The 15852-nt window shown below is 37.0% G+C and overlaps 1 protein-coding gene and 1 long non-coding RNA gene across 4 annotated transcripts in view; both read left to right on the forward strand.

The window, feature by feature from the left end:
• LOC126473943 (uncharacterized) overlaps nt 1-11171 on the forward strand; it is a 130384-nt gene extending 119213 nt beyond the window's left edge. Inside the window, exons 2-3 of the long non-coding RNA XR_007586543.1 lie at nt 2654-2773; nt 10271-11171. This is a non-coding gene — a long non-coding RNA (uncharacterized LOC126473943). The remainder of the gene's footprint in view (nt 1-2653; nt 2774-10270) is intronic.
• Nucleotides 11172-11411: 240 nt separating this feature from the next.
• The window catches only part of LOC126473870 (zinc finger protein 672-like), a 32175-nt gene continuing 27734 nt past the window's right edge, over nt 11412-15852 (forward strand). For all 3 annotated transcript variants that reach the window (XR_007586534.1, XM_050101201.1, XM_050101202.1), the window contains exon 1: nt 11412-11780. Coding sequence is in view for 2 of the 3 variants with exons in the window: in XM_050101201.1 (XP_049957158.1) it covers nt 11615-11780 (166 nt within the window). In the remaining variant the exon portion in view is untranslated. The remainder of the gene's footprint in view (nt 11781-15852) is intronic.

The following is a 15852-nucleotide window of genomic DNA, read 5'->3' on the forward strand; positions in this document are numbered from 1 at the left end:
ACACTTGTTGGATGAACCATTCGCAGAAGTGTACCCGTGGAGGCCAATCAGCTGCTGATAGTGCCTGCACATGCTGTACATGGTACGGAAACAACTGGTTCTCCTGTAGCACTCTCCATACAGTGACGTGGTCAGCGTTACCTTGTACAGCAGCAACTTCTCTGACACTGAGATTAGGGTTATTGTCAACTGCACTAAGAATTGCCTCGTTGCAGGTGTCCTCGTCGTTCTAGGTCTTCCTTAGTTGCGAGTCATAGGCTGGAATATTCCGTGCTCCCTAAGACGCCGATCAATTGCTTCGAACGTCTTCCTGTCGGGACACCTTCGTTCTGGAAATCTGTCTCGATACAAACGCACCGCACCACGGCTATTGCCCCGTGCTAATCCATACATCAAATGGGCATCTGCCAACTCCGCATTTGTAAACATTGCACGGACTGCAAAACCACGTTCGTGATGAACACTAACCTGTTGATGCTACGTACTGATGTGCTTGATGCTAGTACTGTAGAGCAATGAGTCGCATGTCAACACAAGCACCGAAGTCAACTTACCTTCCATCAATTGGGCCAACTGGCGGTGAATTGAGGAAGTACAGTATGTGCTGACGAAACTAAAATAAGCTCTAACATGGAAATTAAGCATTTCCGGACACATGTCCACATAACATCTTTTCTTTATTTGTGTGTCAGGAATGTTTCCTGGAAGTTTGGCCGTACCTTTTTGTAACACCCTGTATATCAACACTGAAATGATGATGGTTTATGTGTTAGTATGTCTTTAAAATGGCGTTGAAGCTTACAAGTTTTTTAACTCTTTGCATTTTAAACAATTGGCCATTATGTTGGCAGTACTTTTTACATAAATTGTATTACATAAACAAACTTCTGCATTACTGGATTTTAAGCTGTTGAATTGACTGAACATAAACAAGTTTACATGGGTTTCACTCTGTACAGAATCATAATTTTATATAACAAATGAGATGATGAACTTGGTCTCCTCAGGCCATTAAGTTAACTTCAAATGATTTAAATAATGATTAAAATATGTGAAAGCAAAAAATATAAGTATAGAACAACATACTAAAAATTATCATGTACTTCACTAGGAATGTATTATCATCTACTTTTATATGAATTTTATACAACAAGGGTAAATCAAAAATAAATGAGATTTCTGTTTCTGAGTGCCTACTGTAGGAGGAGTGAGCTTGCACTTCTCATTCTTGGGAGGGGCCATTAGGATTTCCACATTCCCACTCAGTGAAGTTCATGATGTCAGAGCAGCAGATACACCCCTGCACTGCACAATGCATAATTATAAAATTTCTTGCTTGTCAAGGAGTTCAAGTGACAGAAATTTTTCAATGATTGACTGCACAGTTCATGAACCAAACATTGTCAAGGATTCGTATTTGCGTGACATGAAGAATTCAAGAAGGATGAGAATGAGTCGAAGATTAGGGACATGTTTGCTGCCCTCAGACCGACGTTATGGACGAAAACATTCACACAGTACGAGTCATCCTCAAAGAAAATTGACAGTTGAATGTATCTGAAATTGCAGAACAGGTCGGAATACGTTATGGGGACTGTCAAGCAATGATCAGAAACGACCTAAAGTTCCATAAAGTGTATGTCAGATATGTCCCACACTATTCGACCACAGAACAGAAATTGAGATTTTTGGAGGTCTGACGGAGGCTTTCAGCAGTGATTGTGAAAGAAGGTGATCCATCTTTTAGTTGGTTCATCACCTGTGATGAAATGTGGGTCCACACTCTTGTGTTATAACAAGCCAGTGTGGTGTGGCAAAGGAAAGGGGAGACAGCCCTAGTGAAAGCCAAGACCTGGCTGTCAAATAGCAAGGTTCTTTCAACTATTTTCTTTGACCAGTGAGGCATTTTGATTGTTGTACATGAGCAATGCACTATCAGTGCTGCTTACCACTGTGAGCTATTGAACCAGGTGAGGGCTGCATATCATTGCAAAAGACAAGACCAACTGATTAGAGAGACTGTCCTCCCCCATGACAATGCAAGGCACCATGCTGCAACTCTAATGATCTCAAAACGTGAAGAAATGCTCTCCACTGAAATTGATCATCCTCCCTAAGCCCATGTCTATCGCTCTGCAACTTTCATTTGATTGATTCGCTTAGAGAAACTGTAGGAGGCCAACAATTTGAAGATACGAAGGCGTGGAGCAGTTCATGCGCAGTTGGATCCTGATACAGCCAACTTCAGTCTACGATGCTGGTATAAAACATCCTACCTTCTCACTGGATAAAATGTATTTCTAATGGAGGAAACTCTGCAGAAAAATAAATTATATTTGCCTTTTATTTTACAGTATATTTTTAAATAAAATCCTATTTATATTTGATTTACCCCCATAATATGCTCAACTATTAGCTAAAATTATTTTTAAAGGCTAACCTGTGGGTTATAAGTCTGTCGGTAGAAAAGATATTATAAACAGGTTAGAAAGCAGTATCAATGAATAATCTAGAAATAACATAATGCCTTTGTGTTGCAGTTGGTACATAACTGTTATGGAAGGAAAATGCCAAGTTAGATATGTTTTTGCTGTACTATATCAGCTATTATTTTAGCTGTCCTGTGTTTCAATACTACATATTCTTGTTTTAGGTGCTGTGGCCGAGTACACCTGCACCTTAACCTAGGAAGTAGATATATAACCTGAAGGCCCTTATGTATTCCACCAAATGAAAGACTGCAGTTCCATTTCAGCTCAGTATTCCCATAAAGGTAAGAGCTTAGACTGAAAAAAAAAAATAGTTATTGCATTTATCATTACATATTAAGTATTTGCTTGCACTCAGTGCAAGCTTCTTATAGTAAAAGAATTGTCTGGGAACAAATTCTAAAAAGTTTATGTATATTATTGTGTGTTTGTAAATTGAATACGTTTCAAACCCATATAATATATCTGTCCATAAGATTTATAACAATTGTATTTGTTTTTCATAATTATTGTAAGGTAAGTGGTTTCACCAGTTTCATATCAAAGCTTGACTAGAAAAGTAGAGAAAGAGATAATAGAGGAAGAGGAAGAAGAGGTTGAAAGGTAAAGAAAATGTTTCAGTCCTTGGCAGCTACAGCTGGGTATTAAATATACTTAAAAGCGTTAAGAAATTTTGTTTTTGAAGTTACTTAAAGTCCCACACTCAGTATATGAGCATAGGGGGGCAGATGCACCACCACTCATGGCAATGTTCAGGAGAGGTGGTTTGCCATTGCCTTCCACTGATCTGATGGAGGAAAGGAAGGGAGAGGGTGAAATTAACATCCCTGTCCAATGGATGGATCATCAACAACAATGTCATATGCTCTCACTTCATGAGACACTGTGGATAGATCTGGAATGTAATCCAGGACATTGGCACAAACACTGGTGATCAGGAGCTTAACATCACCATCTTCCTTTTCCTTGCTGGCTAACTTCTGGCAACGAAAATTTTATCCACCACCAAGATTCAAACATATAAACTTCCAAGTCGAGCACCACCACAGAAGAAACCATTGGTGCCCTCGGTTACGGAGGCAGGTTTAGAAAATTACATGTGATGCTAATTACATCCCTACATAGCACTCATCAAACTTTAGGTGAACCTAAAATTTAAGGGAAAAATATGAATCTTTTTTAATTCCCTGCAAGTTTCAGAAATATTTCTTCTGACTTCTTGTGACAGTACAACAGGCTGTAAATGAAAAGGGAAGACCTTCTCTCCAATTTTAGTGAAGTATATAGCACTGACATTTGACATATGTTTATCAGAATGAAGGATAAGGAGGTATCATATACTGTGTTGTTCTATTAATGTAAATCTTCCATTGATTATATAATGTTCTTTTTCATGTAAATAATAATAGTAATGATAATAATAATAATAATAATAATAATATAAAAAATATTAACTTCAGTCATTACACAGAAATTAATGACACATACAACACAGAACGAAATTATAAATGAAGAACAAAAAGGCTGTTGCAAAGGAGCACGAGGATGTAAAGAGCAACTGATAATAGATACAGAGGTGACATATCAAGCTAAAACTAAGCAAAGGTCACTACACTATGCATACATTGATTACCAAAAAGCTTTTGATAGTGTACCCCACTCATGGTTACTACAAATATTGGAAATATACAATGTAGATCCTAAATTGATACAGTTCCTAAACATAGTAATGAAAAATTGGAAAACCACACTTAATATCCAAACAAATTCAAATAATATCACATCACAGCCAATACAGATTAAGCGTGGAATATACCAAGGAGACTCATTAAGTCCTATCTGGTTCTGCCTTGCCCTGAACCCACTATCCAACATGCTAAATAATACAAATTATGGATACAATATTACTGGAACATACCCACACAAAATCACACATTTGCTATACATGGATGATCTAAAACTAGTGGCAGCAACAAATCAACAACTCAACCAATTACTAAAGATAACAGAAGTATTCAGCAATGATATAAATATGGCTTTTGGAACAGACAAATGTAAGAAAAATAGCATAGTCAAGGGAAAACACACTAAACAAGAAGATTACATACTGGATAACCACAGCGACTGCATAGAAGCGATGGAAAAAACAGATGCCTATAAATATCTAGGATACAGACAAAAAATAGGAATAGATAATACAAATATTAAAGAAGAACTAAAAGAAAAATATAGACAAAGACTAACAAAAATACTGAAAACAGAATTGACAGCAAGAAACAAGACAAAAGCTATAAATACTTATGCTATACCAATATTGACCTACTCATTTGGAGTAGTGAAATGGAGTAACACAGACCTAGAAGTGCTCAATACACTTACATGATCACAATGCCACAAATATAGAATACATCACATACATTCAGCAACAGAAAGATTCACATTAAGCAGAACGGAAGGAGGAAGGGGATTTATCGACATAAAAAACCTGCATTATGGACAGGTAGACAATTTAAGAAAATTCTTTATAGAACGAGCAGAAACTAGCAAAATACACAAAGCAATCACTCATATAAATACATCGGCTACACCATTGCAATTTCATAACCACTTCTACAACCCCTTAGATCACATAACATCAACAGACACGAAGAAAATAAATTGGAAAAAGAAAACACTACATGGCAAGCACCCGTATCACTTAACACAGCCACACATCGATCAAGACGCATCCAACACATGGCTAAGAAAAGGCAATATATACAGTGAGACGGAAGGATTCATGATTGCAATACAGGATCAAACAATAAACACCAGATATTACAGCAAACATATTATTAAAGATCCCAATACCACAACAGATAAATGCAGACTTTGCAAACAACAAATAGAAACAGTAGATCACATCACAAGCGGATGTACAATACTAGCAAATACAGAATACCCCAGAAGACATGACAATGTAGCAAAAATAATACATCAACAGCTTGCCTTACAACATAAACTTATAAAACAACACGTTCCCACATACAAGTATGCACCACAAAATGTACTGGAGAATGAAGAATACAAATTATACTGGAACAGAACCATTATAACAGATAAAACAACACCACATAACAAACCTGACATCATACTCACCAATAAAAAGAGAAATTAACACAACTAATCGAAATATCCATACCCAATACAACAAATATACAGAAGAAAACAGGAGAAAAAATTGAAAAATACATCCAACTGGCTGAGGAAGTCAAGGATATGTGGCATCAGGATAAAGTTGACATTATACCAATTATACTATCAACTTTCCATTTTTAACCAGACTTAACGTCTGAGAAAGTAAAGAATAATAATAATAATATATTCAAATTTCCTTTCATGTGCACCAAAGCAGCTAACATTACATACTTAGAAGCTTTACTGACATACAATTAAATTTTACAGACATTATAGTAATTAACAAATATATAAAAAGGTGAACATTTACCTTTAATGTAGGGAAAGTTACAGCAGCACTGGGAAAAATGTTTATTCATATAATTCCTGCTTGCAGGGAACTTCTTCCCTACGGTGTTGTCATGTGAGTGATAGGATGGGTATTTATCTTTAATTCTTCACTATGTTGGTACATATTTATAGCCCTGTCAACAAAGACCAAAAATGCTCGATTAGGGAGGAAAAATCATGTAGTCTCAAATTTGTACACAGTGCTAGGCAAGAGTGTTATGAACAACGTACTAAAAGCTCACTAATGTCTTTCTTGAATAACTTTAAAACTTCAGCTTCTAACAAAAATATTTCTCAGAACAAAATAAAATAATATTAAATTTCCTACAAAAAAATACTATTAATTTTTTATCTAGGACTAATAGTTTTTGCATTCAGGGGAGGGAAAAATTGCAGATTATTAAAGATATTGTTCTAACAGTATAACATTAATGTTTATCTTTAAATGAAGTGGGTCAAATACAAACATTAAATGTGTGTACCACATGTAAGTGCAGTGGAACCATATTAAGGGATAAATTGTATTCTGTGTGTGTAACAGCATGGAGGGGGAGATGTGTGGGGTGGAAGCATGATAGGTTGCCGTATAGTGTTCATGCACTTCCCTCCTTCATAGGTCTGCAAACTGAAGCAGGTGATCCCCCTCACCTCTGTCTACCCCACTACAGCATTAGAAGCAACTAGTGGGTGTTTCATAAAGTTACACTCGCTGTCCACAGCGCGCCTTATGAATCGTTGGCAGTACAGTGTGCGGGGGGAGGAGGTGATATTGCACAAAATTATTTAACACTACACAGAATGAGGATATGAGTTATTAATAATCCTAACATAGGTAATTCATATGGGCAGACTTTGTGTAATTTTTTTTTTTTTACTCAGTTTTACATTGCAGAGGAGAAATTGATTCTTAGGCATCCCATATGGTAGCTGTGGTATTCTTCCGCCATGAAAGGTAACTTCCCCTAACATGAACACTGCTCGCTTTTTGGTTTACAGACAGACTATAACTCGTCAGAATTTCCTGTCCAGTTCTGTTATGCAAGGAGACAAAATAATTTCACTGAGTTCATTTTTATATCGTGGAGTTATTTTCGGTTTGTTGATTACTTATTTGCCATTGCTAAGCAAGGTGTTACGTAAAATATGTTCCTGTGTGTTAATTTGTGTGTGTGATGTGTATTGATTTGTGTGCGTGTGATGTTGTCAGTGACCTATATATTGTTAGTGGGAAAGGAACTGAATTGGTAAATGTGGCACCCTTCCACGGTCTGTCATTGACAGGGTATCGTAAAGCTGCATAATTGTATTGTAGTTGCTTGGTAGTGAATTATCTATGACAAAATTTTTCTGCATTTCTCTCACCATTGATTGTGTTATTGATAGACTGCATAAATCTTTTTCATTTAGGAATTGCTGCTGCTTGTAGAGCAGGCTGCACTGAATGGAGCCACTTACCACATATACACATGATATCTTCCAAGATGGGTGTGAATATGTTTGATGGAAGGAACTGATGTGTTCAGGCCTAGAACAGTAATCTGCTGTAATGCATTGCTTCCACGGTCTGTCATTGACAGGGTATCGTAAAGCTGCATAATTGTATTGTAGTTGCTTGGTAGTGAATTATCTATGACAAAATTTTTCTGCATTTCTCTCACCATTGATTGTGTTATTGATAGACTGCATAAATCTTTTTCATTTAGGAATTGCTGCTGCTTGTAGAGCAGGCTGCACTGAATGGAGCCACTTACCACATATACACATGATATCTTCCAAGATGGGTGTGAATATGTTTGATGGAAGGAACTGATGTGTTCAGGCCTAGAACAGTAATCTGCTGTAATGCATTGCTTGATGTATGTTCCAATATCTGAAATTCTTTAATACCTAGGTGATCTATTTCTGTTGCAGAGGGAGATAATTTAAGCCTCTGGTCTTCTTCAGATTATGGGAGAGCTGAGGCTGGAGTGATGCATTTGATACCCCTCACACTGTGAAAAGTATCCCAGACAGTGAGTGTAGAGACAGTGAAATCGACGTTGTTGAATACATATTGACAGTGTGTCAGGAAATTTGGAAAAAGTTCTTCAATGTGGCAGACAGTTGAAAGCTCCAACTTTTGATCTTTTTTACATAATAGCTCACTTATCAACTGCAAATTATCCATTCAGTAAACTGAAAGTAACTTCACAGTATAAACACCAGACCAGTGAAATTACTTACTTGCATAAGAGAATTCGTGAACAGGAAATTCTGGGTAGGTATAATCTGTCTGTAAGCTGAAAACTGAGCAGCACTCATGGTGGGGATGGTGACTTTCCTGAAAGAACACTGCAGCTACCACATGGGATGACTGAGAATCAATTTCTCCACTAGCAGTATAAAACTGTGCACAGAGAATTACATAGATTCTCTCAATATGCATTACTGGTGTTAGTGTTATTAGTGACTCATATGTGCATTCAGTGTACTGTTCAAATGATGGGAAATCCAGGATGGAATGTCACAATTAGTCAATGTTACAATGTAGTGTTCATTCATTTTGTGCAAAATCAAACCCCATCCCCACTTCCCACACCCTTCCCTGCCCGGTTATGTCTGCACACTGCAGTTCGAGTGATTCATAAGGTGCGCTGTGGATGGTAACTTTATGCAACATCCTGTAGTTGCTTCTTATGCTGTAGGGGGATAGATAGAGGGAAGGAATCACCTGCTTTAGTTTGCAGACCTATGAAGGAGTGAAGTGCAAAAACACAATCCAGCAACCTATCTTCTTTCACTCTTCTACGCCACATATCTCTCTCTCCACTCTGTTACACCCATGGAACATGTTTTATCCCTTAATACAGCTCTACTGCACATAGATGTAATACATGCATTTAATATTTGTTTTTGACCCACTTCATTTAAAGATAAACATTAATTCGCTACTGTTAGAACAACATTTTAAAATAATCTGCAATTTTCTGTCTCCTGAACATGGAAACTGTTGGTCCTCAAGGAAAAAATGAAGAGGACCTTTTTTGTTGGAAATTTAATGTAGTTTAAATTTTTACTGGGAAGCATTTTTGCTAGAAGCTGTGGTTTTTTAGTTATTTGTGAAATGCATAAAAAAGTTTCTTTCAAACCCGCCCTACTCCAAAGCTCACATCATAGTGTTCTGACAATCAACATTTCTCTGAATATCTTCATTTTAATTACAGTTAAATACAACTTGTGTGAAACAAACTTAGCAATTCTCTTCATGTTTAACCCACTGATGATCCTCTCCTTTCTTTTCTACTTTGTAACTGACATTCGAGAAAAATAAAGTGCTATACACAGGTTTTAAAGTAATTCTATATTTACAGTATTTGCTTAACATATTTATTTGCTAATGTGTTCCTTGAAATTTTTATTGCACAGGAATCTACAGTAAACTCCTTCTTCAGGTTGTCTTGAATGATTATATCCATAAATTGTACAGTAGATTCCCCGTTTGTAATGTAATTTTCAATGTATATATATATATATATATATATATATATATATATATATATCTAAAAACAAAGATGATGTGACTTACCAAATGAAAGTGCTGGCAGGTCGACAGACACACAAACAAACACAAACATACACACAAAATTCTAGCTTTCGCAACCAACGGTTGCCTCGTCAGGAAAGAGGGAAGGAGAGGGAAAGATGAAAGGATTTGGGTTTTAAAGGAGAGGGTAAGGAGTCATTCCAATCCCGGGAGCGGAAAGACTTACCTTAGGGGGAAAAAAGGACGGGTATACACTCGCACACACACACATATCCATCCACACATATACAAACACAAGCAGACATGGTCTTTAAATATGTCTTTAAATATGTCTGCTTGTGTTTGTATATGTGTGGATGGATATGTGTGTGTGTGCGAGTGTATACCCGTCCTTTTTTCCCCCTAAGGTAAGTCTTTCCGCTCCCGGGATTGGAATGACTCCTTACCCTCTCCTTTAAAACCCAAATCCTTTCATCTTTCCCTCTCCTTCCCTCTTTCCTGACGAGGCAACCGTTGGTTGCGAAAGCTAGAATTTTGTGTGTATGTTTGTGTTTGTTTGTGTGTCTGTCGACCTGCCAGCACTTTCATTTGGTAAGTCACATCATCTTTGTTTTTAGATATATATTTCCTACGTGGAATGTTTCCCTCTATTATAACCATATATATATATATATATATATATATATATATATATATATATATATATTTTTTTTTTTTTTTTTTTTTTTTTTTTTTTTTTCCATCACTGTAGCTGATTGGTCAACACTACAGAACCTTATGCAGGAGCCCTGGATTCGATTCTCGAAACTGCCAGAGATTTTTCCTTGGTGAGAGGAATGAAGCTGGAGTAAACTCAGCCTCGTGATGCCAATTGAGTAGCCACCGTATTGAGAGGTAGCGGCTCCCTGGGCGAAAGTCGATAACAGTTCGGAGTGCGGTATGCTGACCCCATGCCGATCCCTACCACATCCAGTGATGAATAACTGAGGATGACATGGCAGTTGGTTGATTGATGCATATATATATATTTTCAGAAAAGTGTACACCTCTTTCAGTTATATGCTCTGTAATTTAGGGGGGGAAAATCATATCATAAGAGGTAAGAGATAGTAACAACACTAATTTATGTTCTTTGAAATAAATTATATGTTATTTCTTTGTATCTGAACATTGCTGTGATATTTTGTGTTTATTATTATTATTATACACATTTGTTCCTCTAATCACAAGTCTTGTTGTGTTTATGTTGTTGTGTAATACTTGTTGTTCAACCTGTACATCATTTTTAAAGAAATAAAACTGTACTTGAAAATGACTACGAGTAAAACCTACTACTGGGCTTGCAAAGGGTGACACCCTCAAGATGTAAAGACAACGCAGATATTACATAGGCCGGTTAATTAATTTTAATGGGAAACTGTTATTTGCTTGACCTGCTTTTTTAACATTTGGGAAAAAGTTTAGTGCTTGTTCATGTTTTTCACACATTTTACACATATTTTGACAACATATCAATGTTTTGTATTAGTACAGTGGCTGTTCTAAAAATACATGTTGGTTTAGCTACAGAGGATAATCTATTTGATTGTGGAGCAATCCTCATTTTTCAGAATGTTATCTAATAGGATTCACTCTCTTGCACTTATATTTAATTTCTGTAACCAAAAGTCAAACATTTATAAAACTGATTTATATTGGGTAATACGCTGTGAAATTTTAATACAGTCTCATGGAAATCTAAGCAGCTGAAAAAAAAAAGAAAAAAGAAATGTATGTAATACTCTCACGGAAATCTAAGAAGCTTAAACAAAAAAAATTGTATCTAATACTCTTTTTGTGTAACATTTTCTTCTGTTTTTCTTTGTGATATCTTAATTTCTTTTCACTTTTTTTTTATATAAATTATGGAAACACTTTGACAAAAAGACTTTTTAAAGAATGTGTGCAGTGCAGTGTCAGGACTGTGTGTTGAAAATGACAAAATCTTTTGTTGTGATAACCCTGAGATTAATATGCTGTACTACAGATATGTCAGTGTTGCACCAAGCGTTACACATTTGTTGAACTCTTACTGTTCTTGCTGTATTCAAGATTTATGCAATTTTTCTACAACTGTTTCTTGGATGATACTAACAATCGTATTTTTAATCATGGAATTTTCTCTATTATTTTCAGACTGTATGGCTATGTCTGGCTTCCATATCTTTTATGCACACGGAGAAGGAGGGCAAACATTTTTCCCTTTAGTTGTTCGAGTTTTGGTGCAGTATATAAGATTTTTACTTCTTAAGTTAACTGGTTATTTTGCTTCATTTTTGCCCAGTTATTTGCATAATTTCAATTTATGTGTTTCATTTTTGAGTATTTCTTCTCTCTCATATATTATCTCCCGCCCTCCCCTCCCCCTCCTCCTCCCCCTCCCCCTCCCCCTCCCCCTCCCCCTCCCCCTCCCCCTCCCCCTCCCTCTCCCTCTCCCTCTCCCTCTCCCTCTACCTCTCCCACTCTCACTCCCACTCCCTCTCCCTCTCCCTCTCCCCCTTCTCCTTCCACTCCCTCTCATCCTCTTCTTCCCCCCCCCCACCCCCGCACCCCCCACCCCGCTCTCTGCCCCCCCTCCTGCTTCTTTGTGAGATGGAAAATGATGTGTATCTTTCACCTTTGCCCTTCATTTTCTGTTTGTGAATCTGTCTATAAAACTTGTAACTGTTCTATAACACATGAACAACTGTATAAATAGTAACCAAATAATTAAAAGCTTGTTTACAAAATGGGTTGTATTTTCCAGACAGATAATTCTGTGCTAGTAACAGAACTTCTGTAAATGAGTTGAAGTTACATAAAAATTGAGTGTCCACAGTGGGCAAATCATAACCTACTGAATCAAGTGTGAACTGTAGTTGTGGTGCTGACAGATAAGCGAATGTACAGTGCCTTCATTATTTTGATTCTCAGAACGTTAATCATATAGCATCAATCAGCTGGCAAACACAGCTTGTGATCTGCAAAAGTCATAGAACTATTTTTAATAGAGACAATGGTTTAAAAATATTTCCACTAGCTGGTGCTCCACAGCTTTGTAGATACATATTAAAAATCCTATTGTACTGCCATCAGCTGAATAAAAAGCCTTATTACTGCTACCAGATACAGTTGTTAAAAAGTTAACCTCAGGCAAAAGAAGTTGTTAGTAACAGTATCTGCCCGGAGATGTGAATGACATTCCATCTCATTCTGCCTAATATCAAAAAGATGACCATAACATCAGTATTCAGTACGTAAAAGTTAAACATTGTTTAGGAGGTGCAGTGTTTTAGTAACATAGTAGTACAACAATACACTTACTCTCTAACAATGAAATTTCTGGGTTATAATACCAACATTATCACGAAAAGAATAGATTTCCACTCATCCTAAAGATGATGCATTTGGGTCGCAGGCAGGTACAATGAAAAGACTGTTACACACTGTGCTTTTAGCCAAAGCCCTCTTCAGGAAAGAAACACACACAATTCATACAAGCAAGCACACCTCACACGTACTCCTTCTGGCTGCTGTGGCCATAATGCAGTGGTGATGTATCGAGCAGAAGGAGCAATCTGGAGTGGGTGGGGAAGGGAGAGGGATATCGTGGTACAAGTGGGGCAAAGGAGTCGGGTCTGCAAGACAGAGCACGCAGAGACAATACGGTGGCCACTCAAGGCTGCCTGCCATGGTGTCTGGAAGCTGTGTGAGGGAAGAGGAGGATGCGTAATGGAAAAGCTGAGCAGCAGAGACAGGAAAAGACCAGTGGCATTGGCAAAGAGTGGAGCACAATGTGGGTGGGCGATGTGACTAGGGAGGAGGTGAAAGAACAGAGGGGATGGGAACTCTTCTCCGCAACTGAAATTGTCCCAGCTTCAACCTGAGGTAACCTATTGTCCCTGCATACTCCACCCAACATTTTTCACCTCCCTCTGCCCTTACGCCTCTCCCACCCTCGTTGTGCTCCACTCTCTGCCGGCATCACTGGTGTTTTTTCCTCTCCGCTGCTCTCCCATTCCCCCTTTCCGTCCCCAACACTTCGGCAGGCAGCCTTGTCTGGCCACCGTCTAGTCTTTGTTTGCTCTGTCTGTCAGCCCTCACTCCTTTCCCCTACTTGTACCATGGTATCCCTCCTCCTACACTGCGCCACTCCAGATTGCTGCTTCCACTTGACATGACACCATTGCATTCTGGCTGCAGCAGCTGGAGAGAGTATGTGTGAGATGTGCTTGCTGGTATGAATAGATGTGTCTGTGTTTTTTTTTCTTTTCTGAGGAAGGCTTTGACCATAAGCTCAGTACATAACAGTCTTTTCGTTGTGCCTGTCTGCAACTCAATGTGACATCTTTGTCGTGAGTAGCAATTATCCTTCTCATAATATTGTTGACATCTACTCTCTAGATGTTTATGAAGCTGTGTAAAATGAAATGGAACAGCATGTCTATATCAAAACAGATACCGAGACCAAAACAACTTCATGTACTCGATGATTTGCAACCACTGAAACTGGTAATAATAATAAACTTTACTGTTGCATCCGTATCGTAATTGACATAGGCTGCAGACATCGAGCAGAGATGAAGAGACTAGTGTGGAGAGCTGCATCAAACCAGGCTTTTGACTGAAGACCACAGAACAACAATCATAGCTGCTGCTGCTGATGATTTTCAACATTGTTTTTATTTGCATGTTTCTACTCATTTTGCATTTGCTTCTAAACACTGAAGTGTTTAATTTATGAGTGATGAGAGTGATATATTGACTCTTTTTGTCAAGTAGGAAGGTAAACTTTTTTTTTAGAAAAACTAGTATTAGTTTTTCCCTAAAGTTACATGTTACTTTCTCAGATGAAGAAAACTTTAAAAATAATGTTATAAAACTATGAGTTATAATTTGCTCTTTGAATGTTCTGCAAGCTTCTGAGAATGTATAGGAAGCTGAATGACATTATTTGTATAGCTTTATTTTCATTGCTAGTATTTTTAGTCAAGAATATTACTCTATTTCTTTTGAAGCTATAAATGTGTTTTCAGCCGTCTTGTTTTTCTTCAAATCTGTTGATAGGAGAACCAATAAGGCACACATTGTAAGTATATGCAGCAGAAATAAAGCTGTCCATATCTAAGTGGTTAGATAACAACTCACAATAATTGCTATCTCATTTTGTTTTACGAATATACCTTTAACTAAAAAAAAAATGATTTTTTTAAAAAAAACCTTCCCACTTTTGGTCATATGGGTAGGTTGTTGTGATAATTTCATCAAGGGAATTGTAGCTGGTAAGTTATGACATTAATTTGTCAGCTGCATATCATGTGTACTTTGTTCTTTTTTGCTTCCATGGCAGTTTTTAATTTTTTTTTTAATGAGTCGGAAACAGGGAATTAGCAAAATTGGCATGGGGACTGTGCAAAAAGACAATGCCCATATTGTCTGGTGTCTGAGAGCATTCATTATTTATCCATCATGCTTATTAAGGTTTGATCCCATGATGCTCAGAATCAAGTACAACCAATGCTCCTCGTGAAATGCTGAATGATATGATGCTGCAATAATATGTTTACCTTATATTTGAGAGATCTGATGACAAGTTATGTTTTCACTGTCATCAAATACAATTTTTGTATTGATGTGTGCAAATGCTGAGATGATATGAAATAATGTCAAAGGATATTCAGTTGTCATTTACTGTAAGTTTTGAGTAATTATTTATTTGTATTCTCATTTATGATTATCATAAATGTGTGCATGAAGAATGCTAGATTTTGTATAATGTACTTTCTGAAAATGCGGCAGTGCTGTAAGAAATTGTAGTCATTGGTTTAGTCTCCCTCATGCTACTGTATTTTATCTTTACCCTCTGTTAATATCCTGTTTTCTTAGTAGAACCATTTTTTGTTTGTCATTTATGTAAATTGTAGGTATTTCACCACCAATAACATCATTTTCAAAACTGTACTACAAGAATTGATAATTTAGTAATTCTGCTGTAAAGTATTAGAGAGTAAAACATTAGAGAGTGTTATATTTAATATCCTGAAACTGATAGTCATTTAGTTGGTCCCTAAAGAGCAACATGCAGTATCTATGAGATGAGGAAGTGGGCATGTGGAAGAGATGAAGTAATAAATTGGATGTAGAAGCCAATTCACATATGTGCCATACACATTGATTCCTAAGTAATTATATTCCCAGAGCTGCGTATGTTGTGAAGTCTTATAATGAAATTGAAGTAGTGTGACATTTAAATATTCTTTGCACATCATGTGCCCATTCTCCAAATATCAGTCATATAACATTTTGTCCTTTGAA

Source organism: Schistocerca serialis, chromosome 4 (genome assembly GCF_023864345.2).
Source record: "Schistocerca serialis cubense isolate TAMUIC-IGC-003099 chromosome 4, iqSchSeri2.2, whole genome shotgun sequence".
NCBI classification, from domain to species: domain Eukaryota; kingdom Metazoa; phylum Arthropoda; class Insecta; order Orthoptera; family Acrididae; genus Schistocerca; species Schistocerca serialis.